General features: G+C 42.7%; 2 protein-coding genes across 2 annotated transcripts in view; one reads left to right on the top strand and one right to left on the bottom strand.

Moving 5' to 3' along the window:
* Positions 1–562: 562 nt before the first annotated feature.
* SH2D7 (SH2 domain containing 7) lies at positions 563–10,754 on the bottom strand. The gene is made up of 6 exons (XM_026110204.2): positions 10,563–10,754; positions 9,883–9,972; positions 5,827–5,992; positions 4,814–5,029; positions 2,934–3,575; positions 563–1,726 (listed from the first exon to the last, which is right to left on the bottom strand). The coding sequence occupies exons 1-6, from the start codon at positions 10,733–10,735 to the stop codon at positions 1,676–1,678; spliced, it is 1,338 nt and encodes a 445-aa protein (XP_025965989.2). The 5' UTR covers positions 10,736–10,754; the 3' UTR covers positions 563–1,675.
* An 11,719-nt stretch (positions 10,755–22,473) lies between these two features.
* Positions 22,474–24,871, top strand: part of TBC1D2B (TBC1 domain family member 2B) — a 40,897-nt gene continuing 38,499 nt past the window's right edge. The window contains exon 1 of the mRNA XM_026110200.2: positions 22,474–22,919. Within this exon, the coding sequence (XP_025965985.2) occupies positions 22,578–22,919 (342 nt within the window). The 5' untranslated portion in view covers positions 22,474–22,577. The remainder of the gene's footprint in view (positions 22,920–24,871) is intronic.

The following is a 24,871-nucleotide window of genomic DNA, read 5'->3' as shown; positions in this document are numbered from 1 at the left end:
CGCCTAGAAGTGGCTGCAGGGAGTTGCTGAGTCCCAGTGCTGGCTCTGGCATCTTGCCATCTCGCTAACTGGTGCGATCTTTCTGTGATCACCGGCACTGGTTTCTGTGCCGCTAGCGTTGTGCAGGGGTAGGTTACTCATTGTTTTCCACAAGCGGTTCTGCATGTGATCTTGATGAAACTTTTTTCGTCACTTGGTACCTGACAGTAAGCTCAGAGGAAGAATGAATGCCACACAAAAAAAGTTGGAAAGCCCAGTGAAGAGTTACAGAATATATGCTGCAGTATTTGCCACTGTAAAAACTGTTAGCGAGGCTGAGTATACTGAAGACAGAAAGCACCATTGGCAGAAATTCCTGATACTTGAATTCAAAACCAGTTACACCTTTTCAGAAAGCATTAGGTTTGTTACACTCCTCCCAATAAAAGCAGTTGGGAGTACTTGGAGGATATGAATTCTAACAGGATCTAATAGATAAAAGCAAAACAACAATTTTTTTAACTTCTCATGATCAGCATATATGTGAAATAAAAGGATTCAAGGATCTATACAAGAAGGATAATACATTTTAAAAAGTATATATAATTTATTTCTCATTTAAATGATACATTTAGTTCTAAGCTGAGAAAAAGTATGAATGACTGTCTGTTTCCCAGACATCCAAATCAAGATTTTAAATAAATATCCAAATAAACTTAAGTTCAAAGAGCTTGATTCTTCTTCGATTCTCACAAGGTTATGTTAGAATTAAACTCAGCTAGTTGAGTTTAGCTATGCAAAAGGGAAGATTATAATCAAACCAAAGATTTTGTTTAGAGTGAAAAATACAGTACTGAAAAGTACTGTAATAATCAGTTATCAATGTTTGACATAGCATATACATACTACTTTAATTAATGTAAACAAGTACCTAAGTATATCATTAGCATTTCTATAATAATTTGTACTCTAAGCCCCTCATCAGGACTTCATTGTGTTAGGTCCTGTACAAAGACAGAACAAAATGCCAGTTCCTGCCTCAGAGGAGTTTACAGCCTAAGATGATGAAGAACACCACAAGGTCAGTCAAATTGATGGAGGAGTAAAAATTCACATATTCCATTAGCTGGAGTTTTTTATTAGCATAGAATCTGTCATAGGTTCAATAGCAGTTTTCCACCTCCGTTGTTGTTTCTGTGTTGAAAACGTGTAAGTAGCCAGTGCCACAGCAAAAATACGAAAGCAATGCTGCCATTATTGCTGTACACAGTGAGAAAAGGAAAGTTATATGGCTGATCCTTATAAAAGGTATCTTGCTCCTCTTACAGTTTGAAATAATCCAACACAGAAGATTGAAGGTTGTTGTCTTCTCCAAAATGTGAGGCACCTCCAGACCCTCTGCCACCATGTATTCCATGCTGATGAGCTTGGATTCTGGGTCATTCTGGGATTCTTGGGATTTGGCCCTAAAAATGCATAGCTTGAGGTAATGAAAATTGAGATTGAGAGAGCTGTCTCAGCTGAGGCTTTGTTTCCCTGATAATAGCAATAGTGGTGAATTTGCTTTTTAGTGTCTACCTTTACTTTGATAGTGAAAATAGGCATTTTTTTTTCTCATTGTTGAAATTATTAAAAGGATTTGTCCTTGTATGTCTTTCTGTGATCCATAAAATTAAGCAAATATAGCATTCCATCTTCATGATTTATTCTTCTTGTCAGTGAAAAGAAATCTTCTTCGCTTATCCACCTGCCAACAAAAAAAGAAGAAAAATGTAATTAGGGAGGCAAAAAGAAACATTTCCCAAGCCACTGAAAGTATAGGCTTGATCCAGTTGCCTAAATGTACATCCTATTGTATTGCCATTTGAGAAGCTATAGGATATCTGAGACATCTGAAAGGGGCTGGCGGATAGAGTAGAGGTTGTGAGACCCACGCTCTTTCAGACCAGCAGCTGGAAGCTGCAGAGGATACCCTATGGCATCTCAGACAGCACTAAATACCTGAGTTTAGGCAACTGAATAAAATCCTCTAAACTTTGTATCACCTGCGTATGTATCGTATTAATATGTGACAGCTAGCAAATATAGAGTCAGTGATTCGGATATATCTCTATCAGGTGTTGATTTTTAAATGTTCTTTAATGTACTCATAATGTTAGAGATGGAAAATGTATAATACGCATTTCCTATATTTATCCCCCAAACACCCCATATCTTTCCAGCACTGGTCATGTTGTACAGTTACTAGCACATTGTCCACTGTAGTCTTAAATGCCTTTCTGACATCTACTCTTCTTTGGGAGAACACTTAGCAGCCTAAAAGGTAGCCTCCCAAAATTCCCTCTGTCTTTAGTCTGTAAGAATATCACTTCCTTTCATTTCTTTAATATACCTTTTATTATAGATAATATATTTATATACATGCTAAATTTCAAGAAATATTCTGCTCATCAAGACACTGCCTTTTGCTGTAGGCATCAAGGATACTTTTTGTGATCTTTTGTCATGAATTTTTACTTATAAACAATCCAATTCCTTATAAAAAGCTAGTGCTTGTTGGTTTGCAGTGGGTACTTGTTGTATTAATAACTTCAGGTTTGTATTCATTTAGATGATTCCAAATAACAGACAACTGATTTTTTGTAAAGCAAACCCTAACTGTTCTCTACTTTATTATTTATTTTTGACTCTACTGCTTTTACAAGATCCAAGGAAATTGGCTCGTTATCTGTTGCAGGAATTGGCCTTGAAGGTGAGCCTTTGAGGAAAATCTTAGGTATCTTTTCATATGTATTTTCAGCGTAGATCTGTGTTATGGAAGTTTTTTATTCTTAGTTGATATCTGATTATAAATAACAATAGATTGCATTAAAGAAGGAACTACAAATTCTGTCTGAAGCCTGGTCGGAGCTGAAAGACCATTCAGTAGGAATCTGCTCGTAAACAGTGCTCACGTTATCAAAGCCAGATTTCATCTTCTCGATCTGCTCATACATTCTGTGTGTCAGGGATTCGTAAGAGACTTTCTCATCAGATTTTCTGAGGCCTTCACTAAAGTGGAGGGAGGTTTCATAGGTTGTAAGTTGCTGTTCTGAGCTTTGGGACTCCGTGGTGAATCTTGCTTTGCTGGGTAACTTTGGAGTGAACGTAGAGTGCAGAGAAGCAGGATAATTTAATGTCAGCTTCGTTTCTGGAGCACTTGACAGAGGAAGAGGTAGGGAGTGGAGAGTCTGATTATGAAGAAATGAGTGATTTTTGCACTGCTGCAGCTGAAGTTCAGCATACACGATTTCTGGAGGAGATGGCTGTAGAAGATCAGTATTTTTGCTATGTGTACATTCAGTTTGCTTGGCTGTGGCATAAGCTGTGCTCATCTTTGTGCCATGTTTCCCCTGAGTTTCGGTTGATAAGCAGGCTGAATTTCCAGAGGGTTCCTCTGCGGCAGCGTGCATCTTCAGCGCGCTGGCTGTGTCAGTCAGAAGGCGTTTGTTCAGCTCTGCGTACACGATGTGGTCTTGTTTGTCTGTGTCATGCCTGAACGTCTCAAATGTGAGCAAGCTGCTCCTCTCTGGCAGTGGTGGAGCTGTGTCAGAATCCTGAAGAAACGGGAAGGAAGGAAGGAACTAGTTGTCATCAATGTTATATATGTAAAATGCAATGTATTAGCAAAGTCTTTGAGATAGGTTTGATGTTAGTTACTTTTAGGCAATGAAAAGGGAATGTTAAGTACTTTATAAATCTTGCAGCCCTTACTACATCCTTATTCAGTTCAAATGCAAAGTCTCTGGGGGTCATGTTTTGATTGATAAAGGTGGCATCTGAGATTATCAAAAGAATTCCAAATATGTAGTTCATTCATATAAGAGAGCATGTGTGGGGGGAAGTTGTCTGGTCTGTTTTTAAAATCTCCAGTAAAAAGACTTCTCTTGGTGGCCTGGAGTCAGTTTTCCACATCTGAAATGGAACAACTGCTTTGTAGCTCTGTTAGGTTTGTACTGAGCGGTATCAGCAGTTTTGCAGTGGATTTTGGACATAAAACCAGACATAATGTAGAGCTGTAGAAACAAATATTCTAGCCTGGATTAGGAGTCGTCAGACTCAGTGAAAGACTGTTACCGCTTTTAATGCTGAGGCCTAAATTTAAGCAGCACAAGATTTCATGGGGCAATTTTTCCATAACAAATCACATTGCACACTAACTGATACTGTGTTCACAGTCATTGCTAGGTCTTTCAGAGTCACTGATTTCCTATTAACCTCCTTGAAAGACAGGATATATGCCCAAAAGTTTTAATTCTTCCTCAGCAGAGTATTAGAATAAGGCCTGTGCACCTCTTCATATCTGTGCAGCCGAGAGCAAGCTGGGCTTACAGGCTGCTTCACAGACGGCAGCAAGTCACGAGAGCCCTGCGATTTAGGCCTCTAAGGGTGTCGATATTCCCACTTTGCAAATGCAGTGCAGATGGAGGGGACTGAGACAGTATGTTTAGTCATTCGTTCAAGCTAGTGTGGAAACTCAGGCTTATTTTTAACCCTGTGCTGATGTCGTACAGTCTTGTGCCTGGAATGCAGCATGGATGGATTGTAACTGTAACACGCTGCAAACAAAAATTTTGTTTGTTGAAACTGTTAAAACTACTTCTGGCAGAAAATAATTTCAAAGATGATGCTGTACAATCAGAAACACATATCTTTATAATGTCGCTGAATTGTTATAGGGTATATGGCGGTACTAAAACACCATCCTGCTACTGATACCAATTAACTGAAGAGCACTTTCTGCCTCTTTTTCGCATAGATCTCAGTAGCTATTTCCATTTTACATAAGTCCTACCTCAGCATTCTGCGAATGATCTTGAAATATCTTTGATCTTGAAGAGAAATCTAGGAGTTTCTCACTGTGATCAGAATTGATGTAGATGTCACCCACTGGTACTGTGGCTGTTGAGCTACCAGACATTTTCTTTGCTAATAGGGAAGCTATTGCCTTATTGTTTGGTTTATTTTTCTGATCCCAAGCGATGTCATCATATATACTTTTGTCAGCTGTCTGCAGAGAAAAAAATTAGGAATCTGTGTTGTTCAGTCTGCGAAAGCTGTCACTTTGACACAGCATTTCTACATAATACTTTGGAAGTAATGGAGGGAGGTGTAATACTTCAAAAGGGATATAAAAATTACTGCTTAAGTTTAGGTTCACGGTGTCATATCTTTTTAGGGATGCATATGTCAGAATCCTGTTGCACAGAGGTTAAAAGCATGTGTTCTTAATTCGTGCTATAAAAATAAGAGGTCCAACTAACCAAAATATAATTCCAGTAAGGGACTGAATTCTGCTTTCTGGCATATCTGTGCCATTCTGCAGCAACTCCATTGAAGGCACTGGAGATGCTGGAGATTGCATGGAATGAGAGTATAGTTTGAACTAAAGCAGAACTAAATCCTACATAACATGTAAGTATTAATTAGGGACTAGATGAGCAGCAGTCTTCGCAGGCAGTAAATGAGATCCATTGTTGAAATGACCATTGATTTCTCATGCAACTTACATACATATTTTCAACTCAGCAAGCTTGTTTTGCCTTGATCTCCAATGTTCTTTATCATATTTGCAGTATTCTTTACTGAGTTTTATTTCAAAGTTGTACTTTATTTGCCTGTCGTGGCAACAGGATCCCATGCTGAGCTATAAGTACTTTTGTTTCCTACGATTAATCACAAACACGCTGATGAAGCAATCTTCAGCACACTATTTTTTAGTCCAGGCTAAAGCAACAAAACAAATATTTTAGTATATTCAGTCCCATTTCATCAGCAACTAATTGAATTCTGAAGTCCTTAACCCACCTTATCATAGGCAATTGTAAGACTTTCTCCAAACGGCTCAATTACAGAAGTTTGGTAATAACTTATCAATTCTGCAAGACTTTCATGAGTGCAGGTGTCCCCGGACACAACGTAGTGGCCATTACTCAAGTGCTTGATGACAAAATGCCGACATCGATCCTTGCCTCTGTAATAAAAGTCATGGTTTAGCTTGGATTAGGAATACCCTGGCTTGGTTTGGCATCCTCACTTCAAGTTTGGCAGCCCAGAACTTAGTGTAAATTGGATTTAAACCACATTTATCTGACCAATCAAAGCAGGAAAGCTTTTGAATAAAAGGGTTTTACCTTGTGTCTCTACAGTCAAATATGAAAACTCCTAACTCTTGAAAGGTAGGCTCACAAACCTAATGTTTTCTTCATGTAGTGGTTGGGTTTTCAGTCTAGTCTACTTTTATAGCTTTAGAAGATCCTTAAAGATAGAATTGTCATAATGTGAAACCATATTGACCTTCAGCTTTGGTCATTAGCAAGATTTGAACTTTTACATCTCACAGTGTGGATTTCTGCTATTTGAACAAAAAAGAATTAAATAGCAAGAGTAAGCTGTTACTCTCACTGTGAAATGGTTACAGGAGAAGGGTAAGACACATATGTTTTGATTTTTATTAGCATTTTTCCCCAGCAGGAAATACATAAAAAAAATCAGAAATTAGTTTAATTTTAGGATGTCATCGGTATAGACTTATTTGCACTTTCATATTTTTTTCTTCTATACATCTTCTATCCTGGCTCCTCTCCTCTCCTGTTCCTGTTGGCCTTCCCAATCCAGCCCCTTTTCAAGTTCACAGACCCACACAAGACGAGTACTTGACTTAAGCGTACCTGCCTTGCTTGTGTCAACTGTTTGCTCCAAAGCGTGACAGTGTTGTAGTTTCACAACGTAATGGTTTTAAGATCTTTTAATATGAGCAAACAATACTTTTGCCCTTGTACCTTCCCCAGATGTTTTGCATACACACGCGTACACACATGCATACACACGTTAAAAAATGAAAACAAAAAAAATCTCATTTGAAGTGAGCATGACATAGAAAACATCAACGGCAATGATTACCTTTTCACTAAACTAAGAATCTAGAAGCAGTTTCATAGTGGGAAGTGTTGTGGCATTTTAACCAAGTCGCAAAATTGGCACTCACAGCTTCATCTGTGTTTTCCGTAGGAGGGATCTTTTTAATTCTTTTTAGTCTTAAGAATCTAAGGATTAGAAGGTGATGGATGCACAGAGGGGGAACCATGCTTAACCAATCTGATAGCCTTCTATGATGGGATGACTGGCTGGGTAGATGAGGGGAGAGCAGTGGATGTTGTCTTCCTTGACTTCAAGTAAGGCTTTTGACACTGTCTCCCATAACGTCCTCCTAGGCAAGCTCAGGAGGTGTGTGTTAGATGAGCAGACCGTGAGGTGGACTGAGAACTGGCTGAATGGCAGAGCTCAGACAGTTGGGATCAGTGGCGCAAGGTCTAGTTGGAGGCCTGTAGCTAGCAGTATCCCCCAAGGATCAATACTGGGTCCAATCTTGTTCAACTTACTCATCAATGACCGGGACGAAGGGACAGAGTGCCCCTCAGCAAGTTTGCTGAGGATACAAACCTGGGAGGAGTGGCCGATACCCCAGAGGGCTGTGCTGCCATTCAGAGGGACCTCGGCAGGCTGGAGAGATGGGCACAGAGGAACCTCGTGAAGTTCAAGAAAGGCAAGTGCAGGGTCCTGCACCTAGGGAGGAATAACCCCCTGCACCAGTACAGGCTGGGGCTGACCTGCTGGGAAGCAGCTCTGCGGAGAGGGACCTGGGGGTCCTGGTGGACTGCAGGCTGACCATGAGCCGGCAACGTGCCCTTGCGGCCAAGAAGGCCAGTGGTGTCCTGGGCTGCATTAGGAAGAGCGTTGCCAGCAGGTTGAGGGAGGTGATCCTCCTCCTCTACTCAGCCCTGGTGAGGACACATCTGCAGTGCTGTGTGCAGTACTGGGCTCCCAGTACAAGAGAGATATGGAGCTACTGGAGCGAGTCCAGTGAAGGGCTACTAAGATGATTAAGGGCCTGGAGCATCTCTCATATGAGGAAAGGCTGAGAGAGCTGGGACTGTTCAGCCTGGAGAAGAGGAGACTGAGGTGGGGGATCTTATCAATGTGTATAAGTATCTGCAGGGAGGGTGTGGAGAGGATGGGGCCAGACTCTTTTCAGTGGTGCCCAGCGATAGGACGAGAGGCAGCAGGCACAACCTGAAACACAGGCAGTTCCATCTGAACATGAGGAAGAACTTCTTTACTGTGAGGGTGACAGAGCACTGGAACAGGTTGCCCAGAGAGGTTGTGGGATCTCCATCCTTGGAGATATTCAGAAGCCATCTGGACACGATCCTGTGCAACATGCTCTAGGTGACCCTGCTTGAGCAGGGGGGTTGGACTAGATGATCTCCAGAGGTCAACCTCAGGTCCAACCTCAACCATTCTGTGACTCTGTGATGTCTGAAATCCTAAGGCACATTTCTTATATGATTCAGAACATGTAAAATTAGTTGTAGATAATGTTTAAGAAAGAGGAACAAATTCAGCAAATCTTATTTGGACAAAACTCCAAGTTAATTTCAGTGTGGTTCTTCAAACAATCTAACCAGACAGAATTTAACTGAGATAGCACCTGCTGATAAGATATGCTGTTATGCCCATTCTTCTGCCTTTTCTAACTTTTCACTGTGGGCCATTGGCCACTGTTTTCTGTTCTGTAGTCTCTGAACCGCTGTCTACCACTTCTGCATATTGCCAGACATGAAAACCAAAAGTTTGCATCTTCTTCTCTATGCTCAGATTACAAACTGCAACTTTTTTCTGTACTGCTTTTATGTAAAGAGACCACAGCTTCTTTCTGTCTTATTCATCCTACAGTACTTTTTCATTCTCTTTATATGGAAGTTGCACATCAGTATTATTTTATAGGCCTGCAGTCCATCTGTGTTTCAGCCACTGTGGAAGTTAGACCCGGTCCCAAGAGTATAGTCTTAGAGACTCAGTGCATTGAGAGGCATAAAGAAAATCTTGTCTGGGTGGCCTCCTTTACTGTATTTGCATTTAAAAACACCATTGTCTCTTAAATGTTCTTATTAAAAAACCCTGAAATGAAATACATTTTTTAGTTCTGTACACCTCAATGTGTTTCTGTCAGCCTATACTGTAGATTCAGTTCTGCTACACTACCACCACTTTGCGTATTTCCTCTGAATTTGAGCCCATGAACCAGAGTGAAAATGCGCTGTGTGCCAGAGAAGCACACCTCAAGAACCTGCTACTGAGTTACCAGCATATTCTGGCAGGCAACAGTGTAAGGTTTAACACTGACCTGTAAGATGAAAAGTAGTGTGAATTCATGGTGAGCCTAAGGAGAAGGCATTTGCAGGTATGACATTGGAGCAGGAGAAAAGGAGTGGAAATTCTCCCCCATAACAAACTGGCGGAAGCATAAGGCATCTTTTGTGCTTAACCACATAGGGTCATTTTGATCCTGCTCCTCATAAAATATCGAACACCGTCAAAAGGTCAGCAGAGGTGTTTTGTATGTACTTCCAGTGTCTGCTGCACCAATCAGCCTGACAGCCTTTCCCTGAAGATCAGGTTTCACAGTCCCATTATCATTAGTTTGAGCAGTTAAAATAAACTTTCTTCTAATTCTTTGCATTCTTTAAGTCCCTGTTCACTGAGCATCCCCTTAATGAATAAAACATGGCAAAAAATAGAAGAATTACTCCAGGTTTGGGTAGTTTGTTTTTGCTTTCCCAGAAGCTGCACCTTTGGTATCTCATTGCATTGTATAGATCATTTGCATATTTTAAAATACTTTTTTGCAATACTATTTAAGTTACAGGAATAACTATGAGTGTTGTAAGGAAGCACGCTTAAAAGAATAAATGTCACATGAACCAAAATATTTTAAAGTAAGAGCAAAGTACAGATAACAAATGGTGCCCGTTCCCAACCAAGAAGCAGCAAGCTTTTGTTTCCTGTACGCTACAGCCTTACCTGTATGAGAGAATATAACCAATTGCTCTGTCACTTAGTCTGATCAAAAAGCAGCCAACATCTCTGTGTCTCAGCATGTCTTCGGTCTGCCTATACAAAGAACGATTTACACTTAAATAAATACAACTAGTTCTGTTGATGCACTAAAACAAAATTCCTAGAAACACCACTGTATCACTTCAGTAGACACAACTGAACAAAGCAGTGGACCTCCCACTCATTTTTTGTATGCAGGATACTCTCCTTTTTGTGTTTATTGCTGTCAACAAAAAGGAATTTTCATTTTTAAGCCTCTGATTGTTACATTTTGAGTTGGGTTAGAATTGTTTGACTTCTCGATTATTATAGCCCAAAACTTAAGCCTGCTTAACTAAAAAAATGAATAGTACAACAAAAGCTTCTAAAAATTGCATAATCCTGTCCCCTCACCTTTCCAGAGCACCCATCAGGTCCTGGCATTTAAGCGATGAAACAGTAACACTGTTTAATGCTTTCTTGTCTGTATATCAATGTCACCTGCTAGGTACTAAAAACCACAGACTTTAAGAGCAGATTTCTTTTTTTCAAGGAAAGCCTAAACCCCATCATAAAATCTCTCTTACTTGCAGAAGACAGAGAAATTTAACGACATTTTCAATATAATCTACTTTATGCCAGAGAATATTTGTACATAGCCTTACTTTCTTGTAATGAATCCATGGAACCATTCAGGAAAAGTACCATTCTCTAGTATTGCAGCCTGTGTCTCCAGAAACCACCTCAGTACTATTTCTTTTAGCATCTCAGAGGGCTGGTTTGCAGTTTCTGAGCTTGTTTCCTTTCCTAAAAGTAACTGCTGCTTTTTCCTCTCCATCCTGGCATGAAGTTGAACCTGGAGCCGCTGAAGGGAAGAGTGAGAACAGTCCTGCTGCACAAGCTGCTCTGTATTCTTGGCCATGTGACCTCATTTGCTTACTGTACTCACTGCCCTGTTGTTCTTTAGCAAGATAATAAAATAGACTCAATGTCATCTCTTTTCAAGCAAAAAATATTTGCTGCTTCTCTTGTAAAAGGACAGGACAAAATCTTCTCCCTTGCTCCTCACAATAGAAAATGCCTGTTATCGAGCATCTGTTAAATCTTCTGTGAAAACCCCAGAAGAGATTTCTTTTCTCTTTGCACTTCTCCAAAAAAGCCCTGGTCTCCTGAGTAAATTAAGTAAAACAGTAGCTAACTGTTTCTCAGCTTACAGGAATTGATCTGCAATATTACTGATGGTTATTCTGAAAAGGGAGGTAAAAATATACTGGACTCCAAAGGTTTTCTTATACAGTTTGACCATCTAATATATTTTGTAAAAAAGATTGAGTGCATATCTTTCTTCTGGGGAAAAAACAATGTAATACATGAGACTTGTTTTTAAAGGTAACATTTAGCAAAAAATGGACAGGAGACTAGTCCCCTCTGCTTAAATTCTGGAAAAATGGTAGTCAGATTTTTTTTTCCTAACATTTATGTATAATATTCACTCTACAGTGTAGAGTACAGTGTGGGAGTGACTGTTTTGTATGCAGTTACCTGCACTGGACCATAGCAGATTTACTCTCTAGTTATTTTATAAAGGTGTCTTGCAATACAGATGTGACCAAGCCAGAGCTCAGCATCCTCAGTGGAAGCTGAGAAGTATGAAAGAAAGTCTGGGTAGTCTGTGCTTTGGGACAGTGCCTTCAGGTCTGCTGAAAGGGTTTCGTTGGACAGTTATCCAGGAGAAAAGAAGCTCTGATTTCCCTCAGACAATGAAATCTCCTATCTGGATTCCAGTCTGATTAAGAATGAAATATTGGGACAGATACGTTTTTAAGGACTGTGTAACCAACAAGTATGTATTGTATTTATTCTAACCAGAGGGGTTTCTCAAAACAAATTTCAATCATATTTTATTTTTCATATCATATTTTTTCTTTTCTCTCAACCTGGTCATTTACCCTATCAACCACTCACAGTCCCAGATCCATCTTACAACCTAGGTACAATTTCCAAAGTTATATGCTCTTACACATCAGAAATGAAACAGGTTCAGGGCCAACAGCTCCTTCACAGGAATACCACCTTTTTATCTATACTAGGAGAGAGAAGAAGGTGAAAGACCCTTGCATGACATTTGCTGATGCCATATCCTAGGGAGGGAGAAAAGCGATATTTCACGTAAACAGGAGGCTGAATAATGGGAAACTTTAGGGATGAAGGCTTATCTAGACAGATGGACAGGAAGGGAAGTACATGATTTTGAAGAGCCAATGCACACACATTTCACGAAAGGTGTAACAGATCACTGGTGATTTCTGGGGCCCTGGTGAATGCTCTCTGGCTGGTCAGTGGAGCTATATGAAGCAGTACTTAACTTACATCACTATTTAGTGTTTTTATTAAAAGTGTGACTGAAGGAACACATAGTAGTCTACAGGAAACTCTGAGAAATCAAAACACATCTATTGGTTTAGAAAGCACTGAAGACAGCTGAGTTAGCTAGTCAGCCCAGCGAGTACAGGCGCGGGTTTCATCCGAAGAGGCCATTCCAGTCTGTAAGTCACATGATACATGGTCAAAATGGTCATCTTTAGTCTGCAGAGCACACAGTCCTGAACAAAGCCTTACTTGGAAACTTTGCTACCAGATGCTCTCATTTTCTTGCAGAAGCTGCACAAAAAGGAGCGGACGCTTGCAGCGTCCACGTCAGGGCCAACGGCAGCAGACCACGGCTCTTCTCACAGGAGGGTTCCATCGCAGTAACGAGTCAGGTTTATATTTTTTAATAACAAAGGTGTCAGGTGAAAAGTGCTTCTCAGCTCTGTGTGGTCAGTGGCTTTGGGCTCAGCCCCAGACAGTTGCGTCACAGCCTAACTTCCAGTTTACTTCCACAGTTTAGTAAAGTGTGCTCCCTAATACAGAATTACAGGAAGCTGCCTAGTGACGTATTGCACCAAGAAACCAGACTGAACTGGGTTTCTCTTCACAAGCAACCGGAGAAGGGGATTTAGGTATGTGTCTCTCTCTTCTCCAGTCAGAGTTCTTGTGGTCTTGTAAAACTGAACTTTCTAGTCCTGCAGCCTTGATTCTCACGTGAAAATAATGAGAGGGTTGTTTGCTGTATACACCTTTAAAACATCTCTTTTTTATAAAGGAATAGAAATAATATTTCTCTTTGACTAGAGTCAGTTGTACTTTGCATAAGAGCACAAATGCTTTTGTTCTTTCATTTGCAAGTGGTTTAAAAATAGGAATGACAAACTTGAGGTTGCATCCATTTCCCAAAAATGCAAATGATTCTGGTTGCTTTTTTAGAGGTGATGAGATCTTTTATCACCGAACGCGTTATTGGAGTTTGAAAGAGAAAACTTGAAAACCTAACCAAAATACTCAAAACTGGCCCTGGAATTTTAAATGCCCGTTCTAGGTCACGGTTGATCGAAGACGGCAAGCGTACACAGCTACCCTGGTAGTTCAAAGTTTATGGTGCCCCATAAAAACAAGACCCATAGTGTCTTGATTTTTAGCACCCCCCGCTCAGGCCAGAGATTTCCGTGGCAGCTCCTGACAATTTAGTCTGGAATCTGTGCCCTCGGCAAAGCCACGCGATATTTATACTGTCGTTTCGTCGACAGCCAGTGCCGAAGCGACGCTCTCCTGAAGAGCAGCGGGGACGGCACGGCGCAGGGCTCGAGTGCGTCTGCGCCCCGTGAGCGCTGGGCTGCGAGCTGCCAGAGGGCCTCCGCCACGGAGGAGTGGGCAGGGCGCCCGCAGCGCGGCCCCTCGGCAGGCCCAGCTCCGGCCTGCGCTCGGCCCACGGCCGCCGGAGAGGCCGCCGCTGCAGAGCGGGGCGCGGGAGCCCTCCAGCACCTCCGGAGGACCTTGCCGTACAGGCGCGTGCGCAACGGTTACCTCTCTGTTGTCACACAGCTTGTTTGCTCATATAACCCAGCAAAGCGGGTGTGAAAAGCACCGTTCTGAGCAGGGAGCATTTACCCCTGTTTTGTGCAGCTGTTGGGTGCTGCCATGGCCAGTCATCAGCCAGCACTGTAACCGCCAACGACTAGCAAAAGATGGAGGCGGTTCATCCGCCTGCTAAGGAAACGGAGGGGGTACGAACCAAGCAAAGCTGTCTATCACTAGAAGACAGTTGTCTGTAAGACTGCTTGAGCTGTGGGTGAAACAGTTTCACCTCTGAGAAGAGAGAAAGGTGGTTAATTTAATCCCTTCGTACGGTGCAGTGTAATTATCTGCTAGACCTCTGCACTGTGCTGCAAATCTAAGTTCTAGCCCATCTCCTGCCAAAGACGATTCTGGAGGAGAAAGCTAATCCTAGGCAGTTACGCAAGGCAGTTTATGCTAGAGATAGGCAGCGTGTGCCTGCTCCCAGCAGGACCCAGCCTTGGCACCTCGTCTCTGCTTAGAGCCCCCGTAACGCCTCCAGCTCCCAGGCGCCAAGCTTCGGACCCACCACGGAAAATAACTCTCAGCTCTAGAGCGAGGCTCATCCTAATCCGAGGTGGCGGCATCTTCCTGCTCGTACTCTTTGGGACAGCCAGAATCAAACGGGATTTCTCTTGGTGTTCTGGGTTCCAAAACCACAAACCCAGCAGTCTAAACTGAGGCATGTGAATTCTTTTTGTTTAGTTTCTTAGGAAATACTTTAATACATATTTTTCCTTGGCACAGGACCATTCTGTTCCACCCTCCAGCAAAATCCTGTGGAAATGCCTAGAAGTTACATGAAGAAGACATAGTCCAGCCTCATGGTAACTTGCTGAGCTATAGCTTGCTTTTGCCATCATCGAAATCAGTAACAAAGAAAATCCCTTTCTGTAGCTCGAGGCTTATGGGGGGAAGTCAGATAGATGGATGTTCTTATAGTTGCATCTTCTGTGGCTAAACTCCAGTATGAACTAAATCATGTTGGTTTCAAATATAAACATGTATCTACAATTTAGCACCCTCAGGAAAAAAAAACAACCACAGTTGTGTGTAGATTCTTTTTTATTATTATTATTATGTATATAGAACTAGACACTGAGACACAATCAAGTCTTATCTGAAGTAGTTAGGATGAAGACAGTCCAATTACAGAACTTTTAATCACTAATGAAGTTTGCTTTTGAGGGTTAGAAGTTAATTTCCCCTTTCCCTTACTATTTTGCATGTCAGGAAGGGACTTTGAATTGTTGTTTTACTGTAAAGCTGTTTGTGAGCCTAGTAGTTGAACTGGGACATCCCAAGAGACTGAAACTTGAAAGATTGCAAGGGGAAGGAATTTTCCTTCGGATCACGGCATTGCCCTGCCTGATGCTGTGTGTTAGCTTTGCCGAGGAGACACTGATTTACACCTGCAAAGTATCTAGCTGCTGCTTATCCTTCACTGTCTTTTTGTAATTCAAGATTCCTAAAAAATATGTCAGAGAAGAGTTTTCTTCTGAAACATTTCACATCCTTGCCATCTCAGTTAAGATTACTTTGTTCAAGGAATTTTCTAGCAGTATTGCAGAAAAACACAAACTGTGTTTTATCTAACATCGAACTAAAAAGAATGAAGAAGTAAACAGGCAAACAGAAATCACTCTGAACCTTTGTCTTAAAGAAATACTGGAGATAAAAAATTATTTTCTTTGCAGATCGCTTATGGTATTTCTAAACTTTAAACCTTTTCCTGTAAGAGAAGTTTGAGCAAAGTAAAGATCACAGGATATGGTCTGTTGCTTTTACCCCTAAGTGTTGCTAAATTGGACAAAACAGGAAGTGATTAAGGACAGCGCATCAGCTCGGGCTTGCCAAATCTCTTTTAATGGAAACGCATGCACGCTGTGATTGAATGATGCGTTATCCTCCTTTGCTTATATAAAAATTGCTGCTAAGGTGGATTCTACGGTATGGGTAATGAGCTCGAGCTGAACAGTACCAACATTTTCTGTAGTTCACAGCTCTAAGGTGACTGCCAGCTCATTGCTGTACATTGCTATCTACACCTTTCATCAGCCCCCCCACCTTTCTACTACTACATTTGCAGAATACATTACTTTAAATATTCTTTTTTACATTAGATATTCTTTTTCAGTGAGAGGCTCTGGAGGCAGAAATTTCAAGAAAGAGAGACTAAGTTCTTTGATTTAATAAGTGTGGTGATGCCATATATTTCGCCAGATTCTTTCACTTCTCAGGAGATGTTAATTCTAAGTAAAAGCTCAGAGAAGAGCAGTTGGGAGAGCTGCGTCTGTGTGTACACCCCACATCCAGGAAACAAGCGAATCATGGCAGTGCATAGCAGCATTGTGACTGGGTAGCTGTTTGGTGAATGCTTAAGATCTGTGAAGTCTTCAGAAGATTCCAGCTAAAATATGATTGCTATAGCCATTTATTGCATTGGGTAAGGTATATATTCCATAACCTTTGTGAAGAGCTCAAAAGATGAAGTACCTTAAAGGGTTAGCATAATGAGAGTGCATTCTCATTAGATGTAAGCTGGCAGTCCTCAAACTATCCACGTAGGCAATTTACAGTGTTTTCCGTGAAGCACAGTTACTGTTTAACATCTGCTGTTGTTGCTATTAATAAAAAGTGACATAGCAAGAGGCAGTTTGGATATGAGGTGGGGAGAATGGAGGACATTTGCCTCCAATAGACTGAATTGTTCTTGGAGCAAGCCTGAACAAGTGCCATGAAAACATCGCTCTTCCTTCAAGGAGTAACATTTTTCCCCTTCTCAATCATCTGTACTTCATATCTTTTTGCTGGACAGCAGATACCTGGGTATGATGGGATAATTTTCCCCTCCTGTTTTCTTAGATAATACTATTATTTGATATCTACCTTAGTTAGAAAGGACTTCAGGTTAATCTGGCTCCAGATTTAAATATTGTGACTTGATCTTGAATATGTATTTCCTAGATTTTTCATGTGCTTCCGGTCTTTATCCAAAGCCAAAATTCCAAAACAGAAAACCACAGGAAAAGCTGTTCTGATAATGTTTGTCCTGAGCAGGAACATAGCAGTATAAATTTCCTGCAAAATCATTTTCTTATGACGTACGTAGCCTGGGTTCCAGACCAAACAGTCTGACTAAATTTGGCTATATTTTAGACAGGCAGTTCAATTATAGATTCTTATTTAAAACACATTCAAGTGTCTTTCAATTTACCATCTTTAGTTGCTTTCGGTCCCATTCACCTTGACAATTGCATTGACCCTTTACTAGAATATTTTGTTTATTTTTTTTGAAAAAGGGTGAATGGACCTGTGACAAAGTTCAGAATTAAAGAGATTTGAAGAACACTGATTTGGAAAGAGACAGCATGACTGTTGTAAGTACCTTTTAAAGTAATACTTAAAAGTATGATTATCACTTCGCAGTACACATCAAAAGAAAAGTTCCTGTCCAAAGCACACTAGGCCATTCATCTCTCTCAGATTTAACACTGAAATGATTTGCTCTCCAGCACTACCTGTTGTTTTGCCATTGATGCTAGATAGAAGCTGGAGTGAACGGACTTTTCACTTGCAACATGCATTCCGTGTGTGCATTAAACTGAACACACAGCTGCAGCTTTACGACTCAGTCAATATCTAAAGATTACGGAGACGAATCTGAGCCTTCTATGAGATGGACATTCATAACGAAGGTAAAATGGTAAGAAATAAGAAAAGTGCATGTCTACATGAGAATTACAGCAGTGGGTAGTCTTGGCATGCACAGAGTTTACGTGTGTGTGTGTGTGTGTGTGTGTGAATGTCATCAAGGCTTAAGCGTGAGTTGTAGATATATGCTAATTTTGAGTCATTCCCTGAGGCAGACGCAAATGAAGAGCTCGACTGTCAGGGCTTGTAACTAGCTGCAGTTGCTGTGGACGTGCGCTGGAGTGAGGCACTGAGGGCTGCTCTGCACACCGTGACTGCCGTTACCTCGCATCGGAATTAAGCCTCAGCTATGAATTGTTCTCTCTTTGGAGAGGTTTCTGTTAGGGTTTAAATGGAGGGAGGGAAGTGATTCACAGTGAGATTCCTTCCATATACGAGAGGAAGGAAGTTCAGGAGATGCTGAAGAAATGCAGTTTCATGGCTGCTGTTGATCAGTGAAAAGTTACGGTGTATCAGTGACAGTATGGTGTACTAAGGAATTGGTTGGAAATTCAGGAAAAGGGCCACTCGCTGACTGGCGAGCAAGCTGGCTGAGCCTCTGATGTTGTGCACACTGCAAGAACATCTGGGCACAGCTTGGCTGAGAGAAGAGTTAAAAGCCTTAAAGTCATGGATCCTGGCAGTGTTATCAGGATTTGCTGTACCAGGAATCCTATTACCTTTTCTTCAGTGGAGGACATCATCAAATTGTTAAAAGGCACATTTGCAGTTTCAGCACTGCTTTTCTATTAGCCATGGTTTTTGTGTTGCTGGGAGTTCTTTATGCCCAAGGTATTCTTGAAATGACTCTGTGGTGTAGCCTCTAATTTAAATAATAAATTGGACTGGCTCAGGTTTGGAGGAATATAAAACAAGGCTGAAGTCAAGATCACAGTTTCTTCGTCTTAGCTCAGTTATGTGTAGCTTGGAAATTGTGGGAACACACAATGATGTTATATCTTGGATTTTGCTAATGGTTTGGTGTATGGCCTTTATCACGTCACTGAAACCTAACCTCTTCATGTGCCAGTTTTCTTTCATGTAAGATGGAGGAAGTATTTACCTGTCCCATAGGAAGACTCTGTAAGGCATTTTGGAAAACATGAAAGCTGTTAGGTCAATTCAAATGGCTATTTAGGCAGAATTGGAGAGGAGATTTTCTGGTTAAAAAGCTTTATTCAGCTGAAGAATGTTCCGAGTCAGCTCTGACAGTGCAGGCAGGTCATGCAAATCTTCACATCAGCCACTGCATCTGGCTTGTAAACTCTCATAGGAAAAAATGCAAATCTCTAGCATTAATGAGATGTGGTATCATAAAATAGTGATGGCTGTAGAACTATTATGAAAATATCACCATGTATTTTTAGATTTAAAAAAGAGCCTTATCCAGCAAGGTGAGATGGACTGACAAATATATAACCCAGTAGAACTGTAGTATGGTTTGGCACCTTAACACTGGCACTCTGACCTAGACATAAGCAAATAAGCAGGTAACAATAAAAATCACACATTAAACCTATCTCCACTATATGCTGTGGATACTCCGCTGAGAAGCAGGACTAAAGTACACATGGAAACAAGTTCCACTGTAAGCAGCTGAAATAACGAAGCCTCATTGTCTGTGTTTGTATCTCTTGCCCACTCCCGTTTTCCCCTCTACAACAGTGCTCCAAATTCATCTGCTTACCCTCTTTGGCATTCCCATCGAGCTCTACAGCAGCTCTCTAGCCCCTCTGGGTCTATATGAAAGCTGACAAACCAACTATTATATATGTACTGATTGCCCAGTTCATTGCTACTGTTGATTTTTTCCTGCTTTTTCTATTCATAAGGGCTTTAGTTTGAATCTGTCCTGTCTACATGGTTTCAACTTGCCTGGATGTTTTTGCAAGTCAGATCACAGATGTGTAACTAGAAATCAATGCTGCCTTTCACTGAATTGTGTAATTGTTGCTTTTTCAAAGTGAAGGGTTCTTGATAAGATGCAGTGCAACAAAAAGTAAAAGGAATGTATTTAATGTTGTTGTATATTCACCCGGTTTTATTTCAGATAGTTAACTGAAGTTAAATCTTTCCTAGTGAATCACAAATCACAAATAAACTTCCCTGTTTACTCAAAACTTGTATCTTTTTTTTCCATTTTGAAAAGAGAACATAAGACTAGTGGAGAATGTGAAACAGGATAGGAGCACCATCTAGTGTTCCTTTGAAGAACAGTATTGAAAGAACAAAAGGTATATCAAAGATATACTGAGCTGAGCAGTTAAAACATATAAATCTTTGGCTGACTTGTTTGTATATGAGGAAAGAATTTGTTCTGGAAATGAAATAATATGATGTAATATCATATGATAATATGATTTGTAAGGGGACATTATGGTGCTGAAAGTTGGGGGATTGTAGAATGAGGTGTGATATAGATGAAGAATTATGTGTCGGACTGCATCAGAAACAGTAACCTGGAGATTTTTTGTTACCTGTTTGTTTCCTGCGTTAAAAAAAAAATTAGGAAAGTTTATGGTTCCTGACCTCCAAAGGATTTAAATAATAGTGGGCCAAAATCATTCACTCTTCAAAATAATATGGTGCAGTACTATATACAAGTATTATACATTATCAGACTAGCAGAGTGAAAATGTTTATTTTGGCAGTGACAGTCACAGACAAACTTCTGCAAGCACCTGCAAAACATTTTTAAAATGGAACAGAAAGAGCAGCTTAGCCCATATCTCAACATGCAGATTTGGACTGACACTGGTGGGAGAGGGAGGATAGTTCACTATAGCTCCATTTTTCTGGAAAACAAAAACGAGTAGATGTTTAGTGTAGAAAAATTCTGAGTTTCAGCTCTAACTGAATCTCTGTGTCTCAGAAGATACCAAACAAGAGAGCAAGGCATTTTTGCTTTCCTTTCTGCGAAAGAAAGCACAGATGTGCTGCTTTTAATTTACTGGGATTTCCTGCACTTGTGTAAACATGACAGCGTGAGCCTGGGACATGCACTAACTGTACTCTCTGCGCCTCCGTGTTTAACAAGAGTCTCTCTTTTTTCTTGCACATTTACTATTGCTTTTTCTAGAGTAAGATAAGAATTTATTCAAGCACTGTGAACACTTATAAAAAATATTACAATTGAATTAGAACAGTCTCTAATTTTTCAGAGTAAATACAGCTTTATTTTTATGTGTAATAGATGGCCTTGCTCCCCTCTGTGCAGGAGGGAAATTTCATCCTTTGGGATGCTATTTATATTTATTTTCTAGACATTTGCTAGCAACAGAATGTCACCTATATCATCTGTGCATTCTAGACAGGAAAACATGAAAAAAAGAAGCAGGTAAAGGGAAAAGCACTCATTTTATTTATATGCACTATAGCCTTTTAGAAATATGTTGTTGCCATTTATCAGTCCACTTCTGGATCATGTTTCTGAAAAAGGACACACATGAAATAGGGAACTTGTCTTCCCAGGAAGGGGAACTTTCTGTTTACATGAATCAACTGTAAAAGCAGGGGATTCTGAAGTTGTCCTGCTTCCAGTGTTGTACGTAAGGAAGCTGAACAACAAATTAAAAAAGAGAAGTACCGACAGCAAAAGTTTTGAGGGTTTAGAAATTGATTCTGTGAGTTGCTGTGAGATGTAATTACTGATGGCCGGGGGAGTCGGGGTGCTCAGCTCGCACCGGGACGAGCCACACGTGACTGAACTGGTAAGGTAATGCAACAGAGCAGGGACAAGAGCTGGGGCATTTGCGCGTGTCAATGAAGGAGATACGCAAAGGGCAGCTTCTAAAGACATTCAGTGTTTCCCCCCGTAAGTCGTGCCCTGGCGAATGACGGGGATAAGATGCCTAGCCTGTTTGCAGCATTGCACCTCGCAACGGACGGTGCTTCGTGTCGCTTGGGAGGTCACTGGGCAGACACTTCCACGCCTCGGTTTCCGTGACAAATTGCTCACGTTTCTCTGCTGTCAGAACATGGGCTGTTCCCTCACTCGGCACTTTTCGCATCAGCAGGTGACGCCCTGAGAGGAGCTTGAAGAGCCCTGCGGTGCCTCCCGTCGGCTTTGCACCGGGGCCCGCGGCCGAGCACGCCGACCGACCGCGCAGCTATCAGCCTTAGCACCCAACAGAAGTACTGTCAGGCAGACGAGCCGGTTTTTGTGGAGCAGTTAATCGAGGGATTTGAAGGTGAGGACAGAGGAAGAGGCTGTGGGGAGCTCAGGGTTTCCAGACACCTTGGCAAATTCCAAAGGGAGGGACGCGCGTCTCAGGAGGGAATTCAGTCAGAGGAGCCAAGCTCATACATAGCACAACCTTAAGAAAGACACCATTGCTTACACGGGAACAGTTATTTTGACAGCAAATCTTTTGTGCTGTCATTAATGTGGAGAATGAAGAGTCGAGTATCATAAATTGTGGATTTGTTTCCTCCCGGCTTTGGACGATTATGGCACATCAGACTATTCGTACCCAGAGCATTAGGCATGTTTAATGGAAATAAGCACACTCTCCTCCAACAAGGAGAAATTACGTAAAATTTCCAGTGGCAGCCTGATCTCTTCCCAGTGAGGCTGTTACGGAAGCTCTCTGTTATTAACAGCAGAAGTTCCCTGGAGCCCAAAAGCTGTTAGGCACCGCGGAGAAACACGCCGATGTGAGCTGCTTGGCCTGCAGTGGTGCCCAGGTCCAGGCCCTGGGTCCCGCCGCTTCTTCGCACTGCTGAATGACTGCACGGTCCCGAGCTCTGCCCAGACGTGCTCCGCAGCGGGAGCTGGGACCGAACAACAGCCGCGGCCCAGTCAGGGGGCCCCGCCGGCGGCACCCGCCCGCTTCCCGCCTCCCGCCTCCCGCCTCCCGCCTCCCGCCTCCCGCCTCCCGCCTCCCGCCACGGCGCCGCGCGGGCTCCAGGACCCGGCGGCCGCCCGGCTCGCGGCAGGGGGCGGCGCGGGCCGCGAGGGCGCCTGCGCGGGGGGCGGCGGCGCGGCACTACAAGTCCCGTGAGGCAGCACAGGGCCGGGCCGGCTGCTGGCGGCGGGCGAGGCGGCGTCGGCGATGCCGGAGGGGGAGGAGGGCGCGGCGGGCGGCGGCGCGGAGGGCGCGGCGGCGGCAGGGGAGCAGGCGGGCGGCGGCGGCGCCCCCAAGCTGTGCGGGTACCTGCAGAAGCTGTCGGGCAAGGGGCCCCTGCGCGGCTTCCGCAGCCGCTGGTTCGTCTTCGACCCGCGCCGCTGCTACCTCTACTACTTCAAGGGGCCGCAGGAGGCGCTGCCGCTGGGGCACCTGGACATCGCCGCCGCCTGCTTCAGCTACCACCAGCCCGAGGCCGCCGCCGCCGCGGGCGACGAGGCCGCCGCCTTCGAGGTGCACAGCCCCGGCGGCGCCGTGGCCGTGCTCAAGGTAGGCCCGGAGCGGGGCCGGCCCGGCCGCCTGCGCCCCTGCGCCCGGCGGGGAGGGGAGGGGAGGGGAGGAGCCGCCGCCGCCTCTTCGGCCGCCTGGGTCGCCCTTGGGCGCGCGTCTGCCCTCGGGGCCGCTCGCGGGCGCTGAGCGCGGGTTTTGGCGTGAAGCGCTTCCTTCGGCAGCAGCCGCGGCGTTAGAGAGCGAGTAACCCGGGCAGGGCGGGGCAGAGCTTCCTGCCGAGCTCTTAAACCCTCATTCAGCAGTGGAGGTCTGAGCAGTGGTAATACAGGCTGAGGTTATAGCACGCTGCAGCAAACGGTCTTTTAAATAGTCTGTTCGTAGTCGTAAATGTTTCTGTCAAAATGAGGACTCCTGAAGATACTTTACTAAAGAGTAAATGCGTTATCTGACCGGAAAACTTGTGTGATACTCATTTTAACTATATCTGGTAAAGGAAAGGCAATGTCACTAGTTGTGCATGCAGTCATTTGTAAAAACTACTTTTTTTTCCTTTACCGTAGGTGTTAGCAATGTTTGCATTGCTTTCCCTGTAGCAGCCTTTACACTCCAGGCTTGGTGTAACTGGTGCAGGCTCTGATTTTTAAATCGGTGCCTAGTGATTCTTATGGAAATCTCTGGGAAAGTTAATAACGAACATGTTGGTTTGGGGGTTTTGAACAGGAAGGCCTTTGCTGGGAAACGTGTGATTTGTGACTTGGATTATGGTGGGTAGTAGTGTCCCCCACCCCGTGTAGCAAGAGAGCGGTCTGCGAAGGAGTGCTGGCAGCATCCTCAGGTGTGCTCAGCAGCCATGGGGGTATGAACTAGGCTGGGCAGCCATGCGCCGCGGGAAGCTTTCCTGTGGGGTTTCCTCTCCTGTTTCTCTTGGTGTCTTTTAGCCTGTGATCTCATTGCTCTGCCTTCGCTCTTCGTATTTGTTTCTTCCTATACTCTCTAGGAAAGAACCTGTGTGAACGGGAGCTCTATTCCTGTGTCCTTTATGGGGACTGGGAAAAGGGGCCAGTTAAGTAATTATCAGGAGGAAAAACAAACAAACAAAAAGCAACCCTTGTACATGCTCTAGTGATGCCTTCCTCCCAGGCTGTTATGATGGTTGACCTAGAGCAGCTGTGCGATTGCCCCTAAAAATGCTGTTACCTGATATAATAAGGGATTAGTGAAGATCTTAAGGAATATTGCAATACCTTTGTGGCTGCATGATTTACCAGCTGGTAAGACTTTCAGAGCTGGAATTAATTTTCTTCTACGCTGAACAGCCCAACGGCCCTGGTTCTTTAAGGCCTATAAAGTATCTTTAAGCTAAACTACGTAGGAATAGGAATGAATTCAAATGAAAAATACTAGTGCCTGATTTGGCCACCATTGAAGTCAAATGTGACTAAATTGGTGAAAAAAACATTACACACAGAGCACGAGGAAGAAAGTCAAGTCAAATGCAACCTTTACCCTCGAACTCATGCGCCTTGTATTCCTCAATTTGCTGCTTGTCAGAGTTTCCAGCTCTCGTGATCTGGTCTTTCCCATTCAGTATTATAAGCTGAGAAGAGCAATAAGAAACAAGCAACTGGAATTCCACATTGAAATGATGGTGCTGTTCAGGAATGCATTATTTCTTCATAATGCTTCAGTTTTTTGTTAATGCAATGATTTCATCATCTGGATTGCTCAGTCTTTGTTATTTAGTGAGAACTGAAGATGTTCTGATATGCTTGGGATTCTTTTCCTCAGCTTGATGGCAGTCTTGGAGGGAAAAATATGCTGAAGCTTTTACAGAAGATAAAGCAAATGGTTCATAGTTTAGAAATGTAGATAATCAACCTGATAATTACATGATTGTAGCTTTTGTGTGCATTTCTAGTTGTTAAAGCATGTTAGAAGCTAAGTCTATGTAAAAAGCTTTTTTAACCCTTTTTTATATAGTCAATACCAAC

Source organism: Dromaius novaehollandiae, chromosome 10 (genome assembly GCF_036370855.1).
Source record: "Dromaius novaehollandiae isolate bDroNov1 chromosome 10, bDroNov1.hap1, whole genome shotgun sequence".
Lineage (NCBI taxonomy): Eukaryota > Metazoa > Chordata > Aves > Casuariiformes > Dromaiidae > Dromaius > Dromaius novaehollandiae.
Note: the sequence above shows the minus strand (reverse complement) of the source record. Positions and strands in the feature narration are given on the sequence as shown.

Coding starts and splice junctions, on each gene's coding strand:
- SH2D7 (XM_026110204.2), bottom strand. CDS start 10,735: ATGGAGAGGAAAAAGCAGCAGTTACTTTTAGGAAAGGAAACAAGCTCA. Junction 5,993..9,882: donor GGTTATATTCTCTCATACAG/GTAAGGCTGTAG, acceptor CTTTTATTACAG/AGGCAAGGATCGATGTCGGC. Junction 1,727..2,933: donor TGAAATCTGGCTTTGATAAC/GTGAGCACTGTT, acceptor TTTTGTTGGCAG/GTGGATAAGCGAAGAAGATT.